The sequence below is a fragment of the Girardinichthys multiradiatus genome, chromosome 11 (assembly GCF_021462225.1).
Source record: "Girardinichthys multiradiatus isolate DD_20200921_A chromosome 11, DD_fGirMul_XY1, whole genome shotgun sequence".
Taxonomy (NCBI): Eukaryota; Metazoa; Chordata; class Actinopteri; order Cyprinodontiformes; family Goodeidae; genus Girardinichthys; species Girardinichthys multiradiatus.
Genome location: NC_061804.1, coordinates 35907195 through 35926114, shown reverse-complemented (window position 1 = coordinate 35926114; position 18920 = coordinate 35907195). Strand labels below are relative to the sequence as shown.

The following is an 18920-nucleotide window of genomic DNA, read 5'->3' as shown; positions in this document are numbered from 1 at the left end:
TTGCTAGGATACGGAGCGCTAGACTGTTGCTCAGGATCAGGTCTACCGAAGCAGGCAGCAGCTTTTAACATGTAATGACAGGCGTAAAACGTTGTTTGTCGACAGGAAAACGGAATGACCACGGAGCCTGCCGTGAACAATGACCGGCAGAGTTTTCCTAATACATTTTCCCCGCCAGGAAATCACAGAAAGGAAGGAAAATAGGTGAGTTAAATCAAGGCACAATAATGAGCTGTTCGAAAGCAATCCAATAGTTTTGATTTCATTGTCAAACGGCTGATCAGTTGGCAAAGACAACACCAAAAACCAACATCTGAATTCTCTTAAATGAGACAATTATAATATTTAGTTTTATTTATTTTAAAAACTGCCATGATAGCCAGAGTCTGCCAGAGGCATAAGCAAACCGAGCTGCTGCAGCTTAGGGCCCTCATTCAAACCCTTTGCTCTGAAAATCCTTCACACATACTGTCAGGCAATCAAACAAGCAAGACAATACCAATTTAGCAGATTCGTGATTATGATTTACCGGACTGCTTTGACTAAATTTAAAGCCATCTGGAGTGATCCAAGAAAGAAATGTTCTGTAGGTTTTGGTGCAGCTGTCCTTGAGCTAGAACTCAGAATACAGTTCTGTGAAAATATATCTGCCTTATAACAGATTGCTACTGTTTTGTCACAATTAAATGTTTTACCTGAATAGAACCTCTTTGAAAACATGAAGTAGGCTATGAAGATTTAAAAGATCTTAACAATCAACGTATCTCGCTTACATCAGAGTTACATCTATCAGTGAGGATAAAGTTGAAGATAAATTTACTCTTTGTTGTTTTGTTTTGTCTACAGTCGGTCATGCAAATCTGTAAATGAACCTCAGACATATCAACAAATGACCGTTTGTTGTGATGTAAAAGAGAGTAATGTGTAACATGAGCTGTAGTCTTTAAAGAGTGTTCAGGTTTAGCAATCTGCATAAAAAGAAATCTACTTGTAAGTTCTTTTCTCCAGATTCTAGATGTAGGTCATTGTCTTAAGGTTCACAGAAAACCAGAGCAGCAGAAAACCAGGAGAAGGATGAAGAAGACTTGGAACAGTGCAAACAAGGAGCCTAGTACTCCTGGCGGGATCACATTAGATGGACGCTTCTTGGTAAGAAACAGTAACATGTCACTGTTTATATGATTGAAAACAGCTATACCCACCCTAGTTAGTGATGTATTTGTACTTTCAGCTCCAGTTACACTGTGTAGATGACCCGTCTCAGCTCTGCTCTGTCGACATCAGCGAGCAGAAACTGAATTCTGTAAGAATTTTCACAGAATGTATTTGATTCTCTGTAGGTGAACATGACGCTAAACAATTTCCTAAATTTACATAGGTCAAGCCAGTGGAGCTCAAGGCCTTTAAAAACGTAGCCTACATTGATGCATCTGATAACTTCCTCTCTTTAGGTGATTAATTTAACTATGATACATCTTCAGCCTGGTTATCTTTCATATCTGGTTTCGTCTTAAACTTCTATTATTCTCTGCAGGTTTGTTTAGCTGTTTCATTGGTTTGAGAGAACTTATTCTGCCTTTAAACAGAATCAGCAACATTGCCTTTGATGCTGCTGATTTCCCACATTTAGAGGTAAGACTTTCATATGAAGGAATAAAATAGAGATATTGGAAATAAACATTGATTGTAACAGTATTCATACCAAATGTTTTCTCATTTTACATGATACCATCACAATCTTTATTATATATTAAATTAGGATTCTGGGTGATAAATGAACACAAAGTAGTGCATAATTGTGTAAATTTAACTTTTTGACCTACATGCAAAATGCTATGTATGGTGAAAAAACTAACACTGCAGATAACTAGGAATACATCATCCCCAAAGTGCAGCATGGTGGTGGTGGCATCATGCTGTGCGGATGCTTTTTTTTCAGCAAGAAGAGGGAAGCTTGTCAGAGTTGATAGAAGATCAATAATACTAAATACAGGACACCACTGGAAGAAAATAGAATAGAATAGAATTTCAGCAGCAAAGTGAGAAGCAAATGGAAAGACGCTGATGCAATACATACAAAGGTTGGACAATTAAAGTGAAACACCTGTCATTTTAGTGTGGGAGGTTTCATGGCTAAATTGGACCAGCCTGGTAGCCAGTCTTCATTGATTGCACATTGCAATTGCACGTCTTGCTGGCGCATCTGTGACCAAGACAGCAAGTCTTTGTGATGTATCAAGAGCCACGGTATCCAGGGTAATGTCAGCATACCACCAAGAAGGACGAACCACATCCAACAGGATTAACTGTGGATGTAAGAGGAAGCTGTCTGAAAGGGATGTTCGGGTGCTAACCCGGATTGTATCCAAAAAACATAAAACCACGGCTGCCCAAATCATGGCAGAATTAAATGTGCACCTCAACTCTCCTGTTTCCACCAGAACTGTCCATCAGGAGCTCCACAGGGTCAATATACACGGCCGGGCTGCTATAGCCAAACCTTTGGTCACTCATGCCAATGCTAAACGTCAGTTTCAATGGTGCAAGGAGCACAAATCTTGGGCTGTGGACAATATGAAACATGTATTGTTCTCTGATGAGTCCACCTTTACTGGTTTCCCCACATCTGGGAGAGTTACGGTGTGGAGAAGCCCCAAAGAAGTGTACCACCCAGACTGTTGCATGCCCAGAGTGAAACATGGGGGTGGATCAGTGATGGTTTGGGCTGCCATATTATGGCATTCCCTTGGCCCAATACTTGTGCTAGATGGGCGCATCACTGCCAAGGACTACCGAACCATTCTTGAGGACCATGTGCATCCAGTGGTTCAAACATTGTATCCTGAAGGCGGTGCCGTGTATCAGGATGACAATGCACCAATACACACAGCAAGACTGGTGAAAGATTGGTTTGATGAACATGAAAGTGAAGTTGAACATCTCCCATGGCCTGCACAGTCACCAGATCTAAATATTATTGAGCTACTTTGGGGTGTTTTGGAGGAGCGAGTCAGGAAACATTTTCCTCCACCAGTATCACGTAGTGACCTGGCCACTATCCTCCAAGAAGAATGGCTTAAAATCCCTCTGACCACTGTGCAGGACTTGTATATGTCATTCCCAAGATGAATTGACGCTGTATTGGTTGCAAAAGGAGGCCCTACACCATACTAATAAATTATTGTGGTCTAAAACCAGGTGTTTCAGTTTCATGGTCCAACCTCTGTATATATATATATATATATATATATATATCCTCTGTTGGATATATATATCCAACAGAGGTTGGACCATGAAACTGAAACACCTGGTTTTAGACCACAATAATTTATTAGTATGGTGTAGGGCCTCCTTTTGTTCAAATCCCAACTGAGGGTCTTTCTGCATGGAGTTTGCATGTTCTCCCTGTGCATGCGTGGGTTCTCACCGGGTACTCTGGCTTCCTCCCACAGTCCAAAGACATGTCTGTTAGGTTAATTGGTCACTCTAAATTGCCCTTAGGTGTATGAATGAGTGTGTGCATGGTTGTTTGTGTGTTGCCCTGTGATTGACTGGCGACTTGTTCAGGGTGTACCCTGCCTCTCGCCCATAGACTGCTGGAGATAGGCACCAGCTCCCCCGCGACCCACTATGGAATAAGCGGTAGAAAATGACTGACTGACTATATATATATATATATAACAGTATAATGAAAAATAGTTTGCTCACATTCTAGGAAATGTGCAACTGACATAACAAAAAAATGTATGATGTGCAAAAACATGAACAGTTTACAAGAATATTGAAGACTGTGCAAATAATAGCAGACATATAAACGACTTATTAAGTTAGTTGGGAGTGTTTGCTGAGCTATTTTGGCACACAATTCAGTCTCTGAATATGCAAAGCTGATAGAGAAATACATCAAAAACCCTACATACATTGAAGATTGTGGTTTTAACGTGACAAACTGAAAAGGGTCCAGGGGTATAAATATTCCTAATACCATGTGTTTTTACTCTCACAGATCTTAGATTTGTCCTACAACCGTTTATCATCTGCGGATTTACTCCTCCTCGGTCAGATCCCACATCTTAAAACTCTTCATCTGACTGGAAATCGGCTCCTCAGTCTTCCTCCCAATTGTGGTGGCTTGCACAGTGACCAGTCTTATCTGTAAGCACATCAGGAACAAAGAAGGCTATTTATAGTACTTAAAGGTTTCTTTCCTCTAGTAGATTGAAAAATCTGCTTCAATGTGATAGAATAGGTCAAAACATGATACATTTGCTATTTTTTGCTCGCAGCCTTTCATCCTGTTTTTCTGTCAACACTGACATACTTTTATGCTTAAAATCCCCCAAAAATTCTACTATAACATTATTTTTTAATTTTTGCAAACCACCAGTTGTAAAGCTGATCAGAGTAGATACTAACTACTAACTGCATTGTTCATATTATTTACTGCTTATCATTAGTGTGAGTATAAATACATTTTATAATTAAAATGAATTGTAAACTTTTTCTTTGTTTATGTCTGTACTTATAGGTTGTCTGAAGAGGGAGCCAAACAGTTTGAAGCTCTCGAAGTCCTGATGCTTGACGATAACAAACTGACCTCTAGGGTCTTTTACAGCCTTAGAAACCTTAAGAGGTCTTTATAAGGTTCAGTGTTTGTTGTTTGGTGTGTTTTTTTTTTTTACCTAATGCAAACTCTTAGAACTGTTGTTTTTGAACACCGGGCACAGGCTGAAGCATCTAAACCTTCAGGGGAACCGTATTTCTGAAATACCTTGTATGGAAGTGACGGAGAGTTCAAAACCTGGGCCAATTTCTGCTTTGAGGCAAGGTGAAGAGGAAGGTAAAAACTGCAGTTCTTTGTAAGTAAGCTTTGGAGATCCATTTGGATTTGACCTCTCTTACCATCCTTTCTATAATCAGGGGGAAGACAAACACAGACCCTCGTCCAGCCTTGTTTTGTCACAGTTGCAATTGTTTTAATATTTTTTTTAGTTATAGCTCTTGATGGAGAAATCAGTTGTTTAAAATTAGCTGTTATTTAGATGTATGTATTTCCTGACCTATATCAAGAGCAGAGAATATACTACTGGTCAAAAGTTGTAGAACAGCTTCCTAATTTGAAGGTTTTCTTTATGTTTATGACTAGTTACATTGTGTGCGTTGATTCTCACTGAAGGCATCAAAACTGTGAATGAACACATATGGAATTATGTAGCGAACAAAAAAATGAATAATATTCTATTTTATTTTATTTGTACATTTTTCTCCCTAATTTAGCCCACGCTGAGTCTAATGTCGATCACCTCTTCAAGATTATTGAGCTCTTTCACACAGACAGCGAGGACGGCTGTAGAGGTTCCAGTCTGTTTCTGCCTGAGCTTCAACGCCTCAGTCTAGCTGACAACAAGGTGTGCTGCTTGTTGACATTTTACACCATCTGTGATTGTCTATCACATCTCATCAGTGTTTTGTCAACAGATCGCTTCGGAGGAAGCTCTGATTGCTGCTGCTCTTTTCCCAAAGCTTTGTGAATTAGATATTCACTCCAACCCTCTAATCACACACATGAGAGGTATTCCTACATTTTTATAGATATTTGTTGAAGGTAGTCGCTGAATTTTAAAAATTCCCTTTTATGCTTGTGTTTGAACCCAGGAGACATGCCTTTACTGACTTACCTCCAAGAGAGGCTTGGAATTAAGGTAAAGAGAAAGATGTCTGAAGATGTTGTGAAGCTCCCTCAGAAGTTGTCTACTTATCCAGGATGGAAGGTTGGCTGTGTTCTGCACCGACAGGCACATGAGAATATTAATAGATAAACACAGAATGACTAAATGAGAAATTTTATTTTGGCAGATACAAAGTAGGAAAGACTTCAAAGTTAAACATGAAAAGCATTGCAAAAGTAGACATACCCCTTTAATTTAGTCAAGTTATAACCACAAGCTTTATAGTATTCTACAAAGATTTTATGTGAATGATAACACAAAGTAGTGCATAATGGTGAAGTGAAAGAAATATGATATTTTTCTGTTTTGTTCAAATTAAAATCTGAAAAGTTCCACTCTGGAACCAGGCCTGGGGTCGAGACTCATCGGCAGAATGTCCGGTGGCCGGGTTGCTCCTTACGGGACCTGGCCAGGCCAAGCCCAAACGAGAGACGTGAGGCCATCCCCTAGTGGGCCCAAAACCTGCAGAGGGAACCATGAGGGACCGGTACAAAGAGGATTGGGCAGCGGATGAAGGTGGAGACCTGGTGGTGAGTTGGATACACTGGAAGAGGAGAAAGCCGGACAGACTTGACAGGCCCAAGCGCATAGTGAGGGTCTGCTGGGGATGTCTGGCGGAGCTCTCGGTCAGGGATGTATTCAACTCCCACCTCCGGGAGAGCTTTGACCAGATTCCGGGGGAGGTTGGAGACATAGAGTCCGAGTGGACCATGTTCTCTGCATCTATTGTCAATGCTGCTGCCCGTAGCTGTGGCCTTAAGGTCTGCGGTGCCTGTCCACCGCGAACCTGGTGGTGGACACCGGCAGTAAGGGACACTGTCATGCTGAAGAAGGAGTCCTATTGGCTGTGGTTGGCTTGCGGGACTCCTGAGGCGGCTGACGGGTACCGTGAGGCCAAGCGTGCCGCGGCCCGGGCCGTGGCACCGCTTGGCCGAGGCAAAAACACGGGCCTGGGAGGAGTTTGAAGAGGCCATGGAGAAGGACTACCGGTTGGCCTTGAAGCGATTCTGGCAATCCGTCCGGCGCCTCAAGAGAGGGAAGAAGTTCTTCGACAACACTGTTTACAGTGCGGGTGGGGAGCTGCTCACCTCGACTGGGGACATTTTCAGGTGGTGGATGTTGGATGTTGTGGGGCTGTCATGGTTTACACGCCTCTTCAACATTGCATGGCAGTCGGGGACCGTGCCTCTGGACTGGCAGACTGGGGTGGTGGTCCCCCTTCATAAGAAGAGCGACTGGAGGGTGTGTTCCAACTACAGGAGGATCACACTCCTCAGCCTCCCTGGTAAGGCCTACGCCAGGGTATTGGAGAGGAGAGTCCGGCCGATATTCAAACCTCGGCTTCAGGAGGAGCAGTGTGGTTTTCGTCCTGGTAGTGGAACACTGGACCAGCTCTATACTCTCTGCAGGGTACTCGAGGGTTCATCGGAGTTTGCCCAAAGGGTCCACATCTGTTTTGTGGACCTGGAGAAGGCATTCGACTGTGTCCCTCGTGGTGACCAGTGGGGGGTGCTCCAGGAGTACAGAGTTGGGGCCCTTTATTAGGGGCCATCCGGTCTCTGTACAAGCGGAGCAGGAGTTTGGTCCGCATTGCCGGCAGTAAGTCGGACCTGTTCCCAGTGCATGTTGGACTCCGGCAGGGCTGCCCTTTGTCACCGGTCCTGTTCATAACTTTTATGGACAGGATTTCTAGACGCAGCCAAGGGCCGGAGGGGGTCGGGTTTGGGGACCAGGGCATTTCGTCTCTTCTTTTTGCGAATGACGTGGTCCTGCTGGCCCCCTCTAGCCGAGATCTAAAGCATGCACTGGGGCGGTTCACAGCCGAGCGTGAAGCGGCTGGGATGAAGATCAGGTCCTCCAAGTCCGAGGCCATGGTTCTGGACCGGAAAAGGGTGGCTTGTCCTTTTCAGGTCAGAGGGGACTTCCTGCCTCAAGTGGAGGTATCTTGGGGTCTTGTTCACGAGTGAGGGGAGAATGGAGCAGGAGATTGTCAGACGGATCGGTGCGGTTGCCACAGTAATGGGGGCACTGTGCCGGTTCGTTGTGGTGAAGAGAGAGCTGAGCCGAAAAGCAAAGCTCTCAATTTACCGGTCGGTCTACGTTCCTACCCTCACCTATGGCCATGAACTTTGGGTCATGACCGAAAGAACGAGATCCCGGATACAAGCGGCTGAAATGAGCTTCCTCCGTAGGGTGGCCGGGCACTCCCTTAGAGATAGGGTGAGAAGCTCGGCCATCCGGGAGGGGCTCGGAGTAGAGCCGCTGCTCCTCCACATCGAGAGGAGAGGGTTGAGGTGGCTCGGGCATCTGTACTGGATGCCTCCTGGACGCCTTCCTCGGGAGGTGTTCCAGGCACGTCCCACCGGGAGGAGGCCCAGGACACGTCCCGGGACACGCTGGAGGGACTATGTCTCTCGGCTGGCCCGGGGGCTCTTTGGGCTCTCCCTGGAGGAATTGGAGGAGGTGTCTGTGGAGGAAGTCTGGATGTCTCTACTGAGTCTGCTGCCCCTGCGAGCCGGTCCTGGATGAAGCAGAAGACGACGAGTATGAGTACGAGAAATATATAGGTCCCTGAAAACTTTCAGCTTGGTGGTTTTGGCCCATAGTGTAAAACGTTTGGACACCGCTGCTTTAAGGAATTAATAACGTTTTTCTGCATCCTGCTGTGTCCTCCATGCATAGGGATTGTGGCAAACCTTACACAGGAATTCTTAGGGCTTTCTTTCAGTCTTTTAACCACTGTTCCTCTAAGGCCAGATGAGATTAAATTACATACCGGTAAATTACATAGGGGACATCTGAAGGCAATTAAATGCATTGCATTTTTAGGGGTATCAGATTAAAACAGGTTGACTACAAATGTGTGCTACACTAAGTTGCAAAGATTTATGAAAACGACGTTTTGTTTTCCTTCCGCTTCACAATACTTGTTGGGCTATCGTGTTAAAATTGAATAAAATACACTGAAGTTTGTGGCTATAACATGACAAAGGTCATGGGGTTTGAATACATTTTCATGGTACAGTAGATGCATAATTACTGATTGCCTACTGGAACATTTGCGTCAGTTCTGATTATTCTTTTGTTTTGATGTTTCCCAGGTTGAAGAAAACACCTCAAAGCTGTCACAGAGGCCATTTATACTGGGTGCAATGTGTGTGAGACATATTCAGGATAACAAAAGTAGACAGAGGGATTGGAGAACAACACGTTCTGAGGACAAGAATAAAAGCAAATGTCAGGAAAATGCAGAACACTTCTTTATTACTCAGGTATCTATATATAGTATGTAGATATTAGAGTTCAGATATTAAAAATCAAAGTTTCCTCTGGGCTCGTAAAAAAAGCATGTCAAGCAACATTTAAAATTACTTCTCCCTCACATTTTCCTGTTGCATGGTCAGCCAGAAGATAAAGCTGAGCTTCAACTTGATTCTTCGTCATATCAGAAAGAATCTCCACAGAACAAACATGGAAATGGAACCAGTCCAGGACAATTCCCATGCTACGACGTGTTAATGGATGCAAAACCAATTCCCTATATCGGTTCGGAGTGATAGATATGCAGCTGCATGATATCTTGAGAAAACAAAACTCTGACTATACATTCATCCCGGAGAAAACTGTTATGTGCTTTTTGCTCTTTCTCACAACAGGAATTCAAACAGCTGTTCGGATGCTGGAGCAAACATTAAGGAATCCAAACATCTACAGAGACTCCAAACCAAGACTTGATAGCATCCAGACACCATACAGAGAAATGAAAAAGAGGGTTTGATTTGTTTTGCCACAAAGATTTTTTTTCACATACACATCACTGCTTCTAGATCCTAATAAATCTAAATCTACTGTTACCTTCCTCTGTCTTTCTGGGAACAGATAAAGGAGCTTCCACCTCTGAGACCAGTAAAGAAGCCGGCTCATAGGGCTGAAGAGCTGATCAAGGAAATAAAAGAGAGTACAACAGTCAAAGTTGTAGCCTTAGGTATGCATGTGTCTTCAGTGCTCGCCACAATTTTTGGCTTCCTTTGCTATAAATCCTTTGCACAACCCCTTTTTGCCATTAGAGCAGTTCTTAGTCTTCTATAACATTTTCCAATGTTGATACAAAAAGAGGGATCCCTGCTTTTATGAGAGTTCTTATTAATCTGATAGAGTATCTGTGGTGGGAGCTAAAGTTTAGGGTGATGGCAGGAAGGCCTAAAACCTCAAGGACTTGGAGTTCATCGCCAAAGATAAATAAAATACCAGTGGAAACATGCAAAACACTGGGTAGCAGTTATAACATGGATTTGACTGCTGTTTTATTATTGAGATTGGAATAAATAATTTTGGGCAATTGATGACAGAACATTTCTATAGCTTTGCACTGCCAACTAATATAACTAATATACCCACTCCAGTCTCATAGTATTATCACTGTTTATTTTCTGTGCAGGCAGTGCTATACACAGCAGAGGAGTTAACAAGGAGGATTATAAGGAAGCTTTATTTCTGCTGAGGGATATGAAGAAAAAGCAAAAGATGCTCCATGAGAAAACAATGGAACAAGAAGCCAGGGTTCGATTTGAGCAAAGTACAGCTGAACATCCACCTTTCTAGATGCTGTCTTATGCAGGAGCTTTGGTGGCTTCATGTCGACCAGAACTGCACCTTGATAGTGTTGCTATGGGTGGAGTGGATGAAAATAAACCTCACGTCAAAGATAACAAGTCATGTTGAGCTGTTTTTGAAGCAGGATTTAACAACAAAGACAGATTCTGCACATCTAACAGAGAACCCGAGAAGTTTATGTAAGACAAAGCCATACAGTAGTTGGCACCCAGAGTATGAAACTTCAGATTAAGCTATAGAGCAGAAGTGTCTGCAGTTGTGACTTCATCTGCAAAAAATGTATTTATCTCAAGCTGTCTTTTTCTGATGGTTTGGGACAGCTGCCCGAGCCACGAGTGCGACCACAGTTAATCCACTAAACATTCCTCCTATACATCAAGTAGGACTTACTTGCAAGTATAAGAAATCCGCTATTTATGTTTCAGACTAAGAATTGTGTTTTACACTTGGCGTAATATTTATAATTTTTGACCTATTTTGTCTCATACCCTACATAAAAAAAAATCCTAGAAAGCTGAAAGAGTCTTTCTCTAAGGTCTGCAGACACATTCAAGTTGATTTTAGTCTGGCTTTTGTTATGATTATTGTGTCTTGTTTGTATATTATCCTGTAACCTAATTATTTATAACCCATTTTATCAGAAATGAGCATAAGTGCCTTGGAGCTAGAAGGGGTTAAGACTTTAAACAGACTGCGCACTTCAATATGATTTATGGTACACATTACTGAAACAATTCCACTTTGGGTTATGGAAAATTGACAAAGACGCCTTATGACTACAACAACTAAACCCTCATGTTTATTATTATAACAGGGGTTGATTACAGCGATCTTAAATTTCCAGTTAAGTTCTGCTCTCGGCTCACGGCTGTGTTGCTCATATGATTTCCATTATTCGTCTTCGGAGCAACTTACAGATGTGGAATGCACATCCAGCCTCAGCGGGATAAAGCAGTCGGCAGCATCAGGATAATTCAAGTGTGGTTTTGCGTGTTTACATTCGTATTGGGATATGTTCCTTTTTCTGTTTGTAGTGAATGATACATGACTAATGTATTCCAAACACGAAATAAACTGGTTAATGTATCTAATGTATCAAATATCTGCTACTTTAAAAGATAGTGTTCATTACCAAAGCAGTTTAATTAGTTATTTACAATTGGATTAGTCTCATAAAGTGTCAATCAAATTAACACCATCAGAAGGTTTATTTCTTCTATCTTTTTACTAAATTAACAACTGAACTTAAACAGTAGAAGGGAAAACTATTTATATTTATTGAGAGAAAAAAATGCACCTACAAAATCTAAGAGCTTAGTAAAAAAGCACATCTAATCGAATTTATTTAATGTCCACTCACTACTGAGGAATTAGAAACCAAAAAAAAACGTTTCTAAAACATTTTTTCAGGACAAATGATTCAAATTCTTAGTTATACACTGTTTATTGATGATGAGTTAAACTAAAATAAAAGCTGATCAAATACCTAACGGTTATCAAGAATCTGTTTGAGTCTCTGATGTTAAGAAGAAGGTTTCTCATTGGACCTTTATGACATATTTAAATCTAATAAGGTAGACTAAAAGCAGGGAAAACATTTAACCAGGGATACAAACGTTTCAGAGCCACCATGGTAATCTGTCATCTTTCTGCATCAGACCGGCAGCAAGAGCATAGTGAAAGACAACTTACTTTTGGTCCGGAACATGGTATTGTCTGCCTCGGTTTTCGGAACCAGGTTGGATTCTCCAGGTGCATGGTTCCACAACTACCAATGATCATCAAATCTTTGTCAGAAGAGAAACCCCTAGGATGGATCTCTTTTCTCCACTGGATTTTTAGATGTCTGGAGGCTCCTCACTTTGGACTTGGGTGATGCATTACAAAAGTTAATGAAAGCTGAAGAAGTTGTGAAAACCCAAACTGGAGGTTCATAGAGCATTACTCAAAAATAGTCAACTTAGAATAGCATACAATGGGCAACAAACATTTATTGCAACGTAGTCACCTGATATTTATCTAGAGTCTTTGATATTCATAACATTTATATGTTGGTATGTTTTTAGAACACATTTCCTTCAACATTTGTTCTAAGGCTGCTCAAGTAAAAGCCCTCTGAGAAAATGTTCACTAACAAGATTTGTTCCCCACCCTGGGAGTCCACTTCATAACATATTCTGCAGGACAAACAAACGTTTTCAAAGAAATTCTAATGTGTTAATGATGAAAAGTGTTATGCTTTGATGGTCACATGAAAGCTGTGTTTTCATGCTGGAGTTCTTTGATGCCTGCTCTTTTGCTAGAGGTTGTTGGACACAAGTGTGAGCTTCATGGTTCTGGCCAGTGAACATTGGTACAAGTGGTTTTATTTTTCAAACACACACCTCATCTCAGTTATACAAAACAGTCAAGTAACTTTTTAAGGTGTTTTTCAAAATGCCAGCAAAAATGGCAAGAGAGGCAACAGTGTGCCAGCAGCCTAATTTACCAATTAATATCAGACCATTCTATTCTATTCTATTCTATTCTATTCTATTCTATTCTATACACAGAATAGAAGTGGTCCATGTTTACTGGCCAGACACAATTCCATATATTATATATTACTGTTTGAAGTGCAACACATACAGTATGCACTTTCAGCTAGAAGACTTGGCCCTTTAAAAGTAGAAGAGGAGTGCATAAGAAACAAATTTTCTGCTGAACAAATTTGATCCTAATAGCCCAGATATATGTGTTAAATGTGGGACCAATAACACACTGACGCATAGTTCATGGGAATGTCCGGAAATCCACATTTTATAAAGAAGTATGGGATGAAATTTCAGGTATTGCAGGCCTGACGCTAAATCTATGCTCTTAGTTGTGTATTTTGGGGATTTCTCGAACAATGAAAGTAAACTACCTAAGATACATGATTACCACAGGCATAGTGTATCTGCATTATGCTGTAAACTCTCTATAAATCTACTCTGGAATTTCGGTCTATAACTCATAATGTCCCCCTAATGTAATAAATGAGAATGTGCACGTTGTTTCACTATGTTACTTGTATGATTGGTACCTTGAGAGTTTTTTGCAATAAATGTTCCCATTGGCCATTTCATACATTCACTGTAATAAACATCTAAAAAGAAAAAAAATATATAGATTTATTGTAGGTGAAAAGTAGCAGTAAACTTAATCTAAAATGAAAGCAGAACAAAGACCAAAGACTTTATGGAGCTTCTGAAACACTGGGTCTTACAATACCCACACTGCAGCTTTATAAAAGGCCCATGTTGCATTCAAACCCCTCACCTCAAAATGTATAGACTAAAATATTTCTGATTGCATTCATATCACATACAGTGCCTTGTGATAGTATATCTACCCCTTGAACATTTTAATCTTATAACCATAACATTTCAATCAGACCCCTTTGGATGAGCTCACCGATTCATTAATCATTTTTAGAAAACTTGATATGTTTTTAGATGTTTTTTTAATCGTTTCTCGCAAGTTAAATCATTTGTCAAGACCAATTTATATTTGTTTCATCAAATTGCAAAACTACATCGTTTCTTCAGTCTGAATTACTTAATGTATTCTTACCTTATAGACTGGACCACTTCAGTTTTTAAATATTGAACAGGTTAGTTAAAAATGCCACATCAGGTCTGTTAACAGGTTGTAGAAGGCATGATCACATTGTTTCAGTTTTAGGGTATTTACAATGGCTACCTGTTTGCTATTGCCTTGATTATAAAATTTTTATTGATATTTAAAGTTTTAAATGGTCTTGCACAAAGACCTGTGGTTTATAACCCCAAAAGAGCACAGAGATAATCCCGCAAGATGGTCCTAATTGAGCCAAAGTCAAAACTGAAGCACACAGGGGACGGTGCTTTTATAACTAATTTAATACAGTCATTTGAAACCTGGGTTTGGGGGCATGTGTTCGATATCTGTGTCCTGGTTGGGGGTGGCCCTGTGGGTAGATTCATGTTGGGTTCATTGAGTGTAGGGGGCTCATGGGTTTAGGATCAGAATTCATTGGGAGGTTCGGACTGTTTCATTCTGTGGCGGCTCTGGTTGGTGGGCTAGTTTGGACCATGTAGACCCCTCTTTTGTACATGGCCCCCACTCCGGATGAGGATGGGGGTCGTTAGGGACTGAGGTCGGAGCGGAGGGTCTGGGTCTGGGCCCGGGTCGCTCTGTTTCAGGCACCAGCCCAGGCTAGCCCAGCCCAGGTGCAGGTGCTGGGGCGGTCTGCCAGTCTCCACACCTGGAGGGAAGGGGACCACCTCCCGGGTCCTGGGGCTGGTTGCCCCTATGGGGTATCAGCACCTGGACCTGGGAGTATAAAGTATGTATGGGGAGTGTGAGTGAGTGTATGACGTCCATTGTTTGTCTTCACGTTGGGTGCTTGGGTGTGAGTGTTTTAATGTGTACGCATGAGGGCTGGAATGTGTGATTGTGACTGTGTGCCTGTTTTTTGTGTCAGGTTGAGTCTTGGATTGCTCCAAGACCCAACCTGGATCAGTTTAGGCCCCCCATCAAATGTGGGGCCTATTTCCTCCCCGCCACACTACCTGCTGGTGGTTGGTGTCTCTGCCTCCTGGTGTACTTGTGGTTCTTGGTGTCTGGGGCTGGGTGCTTTTGGTGTGTGCTGGCTCATTCCCGGTGGCTGCTTGCTGGGGCCTGGACCCCTTGGCTAATTCAGGCCTCTGCTTGGGGAGTGATATGTCCCGGGGTCTCCGGTCTCTCGGTCCATGGCTGGATCTGCTCGGGCGTAGACAGCTGCCAGCAGGGCCTGTGGGCTCGTCACTGCAGCTCCCTGGGGCTTCTGCACTGTGGCCGCTGGCTGGTTTCCCTGGGACTCTCCCCTGCTCTTCTCTGGGGGGATCGCGGTAGTCCCGGCGATGGTTCTCCTGGGGTACCTGTGCTCTGGGGGGCCTTTGGATGTCTATGGCTGGGATCTCCATATCTGTACCAGGTTCAGGGGGGCAGGTCTGTGGCTCCTCACACTCGCTATTGCATATTTTTATGGAGAAACCTTGTATGCACAAGGGTGCTCACACTCAGACCCACAGGTGTTTAGATTCAGGTGTTAACAGATGTTCTATATTGAGCAGTATTTACCACTAAATACATCTTGCATAAGTACCGTGCACTTTTTGGTAAAAAGTTGTCAATATGAATGTTTCTGTAGGTGTAGAAGCAAGCAGGGTGTTATCTTGTATTCTCTTCATCCTTCTTTCTCTCCTCTATTCTTTTCTCCTTCTCTCCCCTTTTCCTTTTTGCCCCACCTCTCTCTCTTTCGTGCTGCTTATTTTTTCCTTTTCATTTCTGTTTCCGTGTCCGTAGCAATTGAAATAATCCCAAAGCAGTTTCTAATAAAGTTTATTTTATAAATATCAAGCAGAGCTTTAAAGCGTTAGCTGTAATGCTCCACCTGTGAAAGTAAATCTGTTGGGCTTCTTCATGGCACTCAGACAACAATTCTGAGCGCTACTCTACCGGACAGGACAGTTAAAAAAAATAAAAATAAAACCTGCCAGAGAACTCACTTTTTTACATTGACCTTTGATTCATGTTCAATGTCTACTTTTTAAGCCAGTTGTTATTTATATTTTGCTGCATTTCCTTGTTTTTGTATGTTGATTTTGTTGTATCTACATTGCAGCTTCTTTTTATTTACACTAAAGCTCTTTAATCAACCTTGTTTTTAAATGTGCTATAAAAACTAAATCAACTATGAAATCTTTCAATGTATAATTGGTGAAATTTTATGTGATGAAGCAAAAAAAAATAAGTTCAGATTACTGAAGTGGAAGGCAAATCAACTTTAAAAGTTCTGGGTTGCTATGAGCCCCTCCTTCCAAATAACAAATTAAAATGAGCAAATTAGATTCTGGAGTGGGACAAAATGCAGTGCAATCCTGCACTAAACATGTAAGCTACTCTCTATTCTCAGCAGATAGCACTTAATCAACAAATGGGGATGCCAACTCCCCTTTGACAGGCATTAAACCAATACAAATACAGTTTAGGTAACAACTGACTGATAAATTAAATGTTGTTATCTGGTGATCATTTGTCTCCCTGCTTAATGCCGCCATGGGCAACTGGACCATTTCAAAAACTACCACTGGTTACAACTGCAAGTCTTTTTAGTTTTATGTCCCCATTTCTGAAGACAACATTTTTTGCAAGTAATAATAGTTCAAGCTCAGTCAGATTGGACTAGATGCTTCATCACATTAACATCAAAACATGCAGGGCTCACTTAAACATATTTTCCTCTCTTTCTCTTAGCACGAAGAAACGATGAGACCAGTTTTTAAATGAAAACACATTTTTATCCATGCCCTTGGTGATATAACAAAATCTGGCAGGGGAGCCGGAAACTCCATCCAAGAGCAAAAACAACAAGGACCCAGTGAAGGAAAGGATTGGTGGTCTGTATTTCAGGAAGGCACATCTTTGTTTATATTTCTAAATGTATTTATTTTTTTTTTTTGTCTTTATGTCTTTGTGAACACAGGACAGTTTCACAAGTGGAGAAGTCGTCGCAGCAATCATGCCTGAAAACTGTTTGGGTAAGGATTGTCTGACTCTCAGATTGAGGGCCAGCAGTTAAACTCAGAGAATAACTCCACAGACTTAAACACCAGATTTGGCTCGGGGAGAATAGGCTCAAATACCCCATCAACACTCCTCATTACTAAAGTGCCAAATGAGTTCACCGCAGGCTAGACCTATTCATTATGTCTTTTGATGGACAATTAAACTATAACACACTTACCATGTAGAGCTGGAAAGGTTTCAGATACTCTGAATAGAGCCTTTTATTAATTGCAGATCAGAACTGTGAAGCTGTTCATCACAGTTTACCATCAGCCTGTGTGAGAGGACAAAAAATGAAATGTCTTTAATATGTGTCCTGCTATTGTGCATGATTTCCTGGAAATACTCCAACTGTTAGCTAAAAATGATCAGAGCCAGCTCAATTAGCAAGTGGATAAGAGTGCAAAAAAAACCCAAAAAGAAAGCTCTTGATAGATTTCGGAAGTATTTTGATGAAGTATAAACTCGGGGGTTCTGCTGAGCACCTTTATCAACCCTGAAAGCAAACACATTCTATCAGACTCAATTAACTTAACATAATTTGGCTCTCTTGGAATCAAAAGACTGTCCGGTTGATTTGAATGCTTCAGTTCCTCTCAAGCACTTTTTGTTCTGCAACTTGAACTGAGCTTTTTGTATTTATTTGCAAGACTATGATTACTGCAAAAACAAGAAATAGATGTGTAAAGACATGATGTTTTCCTCATTGTGCATGACTATTTCTGATTGTGTCACCCTGGATGTTGCATGCAAAAACAAAAATATGACTCACAATATAAGCAACATCGTATCACCTTGAGTTGAATATTTTCTTCTTTTTCTGACTAGACCTGGGCAGCAGGCTGAAGAACTCGTACAAAGAGAGCTTACAGAGTGGGTGATTTATACCCACTGACTGCCCCCAGCTGTTTCATTTGCCGGAGCCAAGACTAAGCATGCATGGCTGAAATGGCCCATAGAACTTATTTAAACATCCACGAAATGCCAACTGATGGGATTTTCTGCAAAAATGACAGATAACGACATCCTTAAACATGCTTCTTACCAACACAGATTTGCACAGTAAATACCTTGATTGGAATTGGATAATCTGGAAGTTGGCATTTAAAGGGATATTTCAGGATTTTTCAAGTGAGGTCTTGTAAAAGGTTCCAAATAGTTTAGAGAACTTATATTAGATGGGTAATTATTCAAGTTATAGATTCAGACAGTTGCTCCTTGACAGACATGCTGCTTGTCAACTTTAGTTTTAGAGTAATATTACGATAATAAAAGTGATGGGTGATGCTACTTTATTTTCCACACCCTAAATATTTGTGTTTTTCATCACCAGAACTCTTTTCCAAGAGCCACATTTGTCTTTTTGTAAGCTAGAGAAAAGTGTAGTAGTTTTTTGGGTTTTTTTTTCCAGCCAACTGACCAGCTGTGTGCAGAAACAAGTGGGGGAAGGGACGGCTACCGTACTCCATACAGCCACCCTCTGGACTTTCTGTTGACTCTCATTTAAATCACAGAACCATAGGAATGGTATAATATTTTGTATTTTATATTTTATAACAGACAAGAGTGAACTTGTACTCTTTTTAAAACAACTTCAATCTCAAAACTATTCAAGTAGTTTAAGCTAAAGCTATTTTAAGAACCTTTCAAAATGTTGCCGTGTTTTGTTATGCATTTATTTACAGAGAACTCAATGATTATTAGCATTGGAAATGGAGGCAGAAGGCTGTTGTACAAAGGAATGATCTTCGTCTGTACAACCCGAACATGGAAAGCTTTTGCATTCAGAATAACTGTCTGGTATTAAAGCAGTGTAAAAATCTGTAAAAAAGGTTTTATTTAAACCACTTTAATACTTTATTTCTACACTCCTTTACTCTAATATTGGACAGTGGTCCTCACCAGAAACAGTTTACATGTTTTGTTTTGGTGTTTCACATACAGTAGGAACGTTATTGGTGCCAC

General features: G+C 41.3%; 1 protein-coding gene and 1 long non-coding RNA gene across 5 annotated transcripts; both read left to right on the top strand.

Moving 5' to 3' along the window:
• The first annotated feature begins 35 nt into the window (after positions 1-35).
• On the top strand, positions 36-10438 carry xrra1 (X-ray radiation resistance associated 1). 3 transcript variants are annotated; one of them, XM_047378618.1, is made up of 16 exons: positions 36-204; positions 1036-1149; positions 1232-1303; positions 1379-1451; positions 1535-1632; positions 4007-4155; positions 4529-4633; positions 4728-4840; positions 5278-5408; positions 5479-5572; positions 5656-5771; positions 8831-9001; positions 9134-9275; positions 9386-9501; positions 9609-9714; positions 10168-10438. In XM_047378618.1, the coding sequence occupies exons 2-16, from the start codon at positions 1075-1077 to the stop codon at positions 10329-10331; spliced, it is 1725 nt and encodes a 574-aa protein (XP_047234574.1). In that variant the 5' UTR covers positions 36-204; positions 1036-1074; the 3' UTR covers positions 10332-10438. The 3 variants fall into 3 exon arrangements, with proteins under 3 accessions (XP_047234574.1, XP_047234575.1, XP_047234573.1); XM_047378619.1 differs by having other exon boundaries at positions 1009-1149; positions 5656-5702; XM_047378617.1 differs by having other exon boundaries at positions 37-204; positions 1009-1149.
• A 5626-nt stretch (positions 10439-16064) lies between these two features.
• Positions 16065-18355, top strand: LOC124875846. 2 transcript variants are annotated; one of them, XR_007040151.1, is made up of 4 exons: positions 16065-16540; positions 16644-16786; positions 16873-16927; positions 17784-18355. It is a non-coding gene; the product is annotated as an uncharacterized LOC124875846 (long non-coding RNA). The 2 variants fall into 2 exon arrangements; XR_007040150.1 differs by having other exon boundaries at positions 16075-16786.
• The last annotated feature ends 565 nt before the right edge of the window (positions 18356-18920 follow it).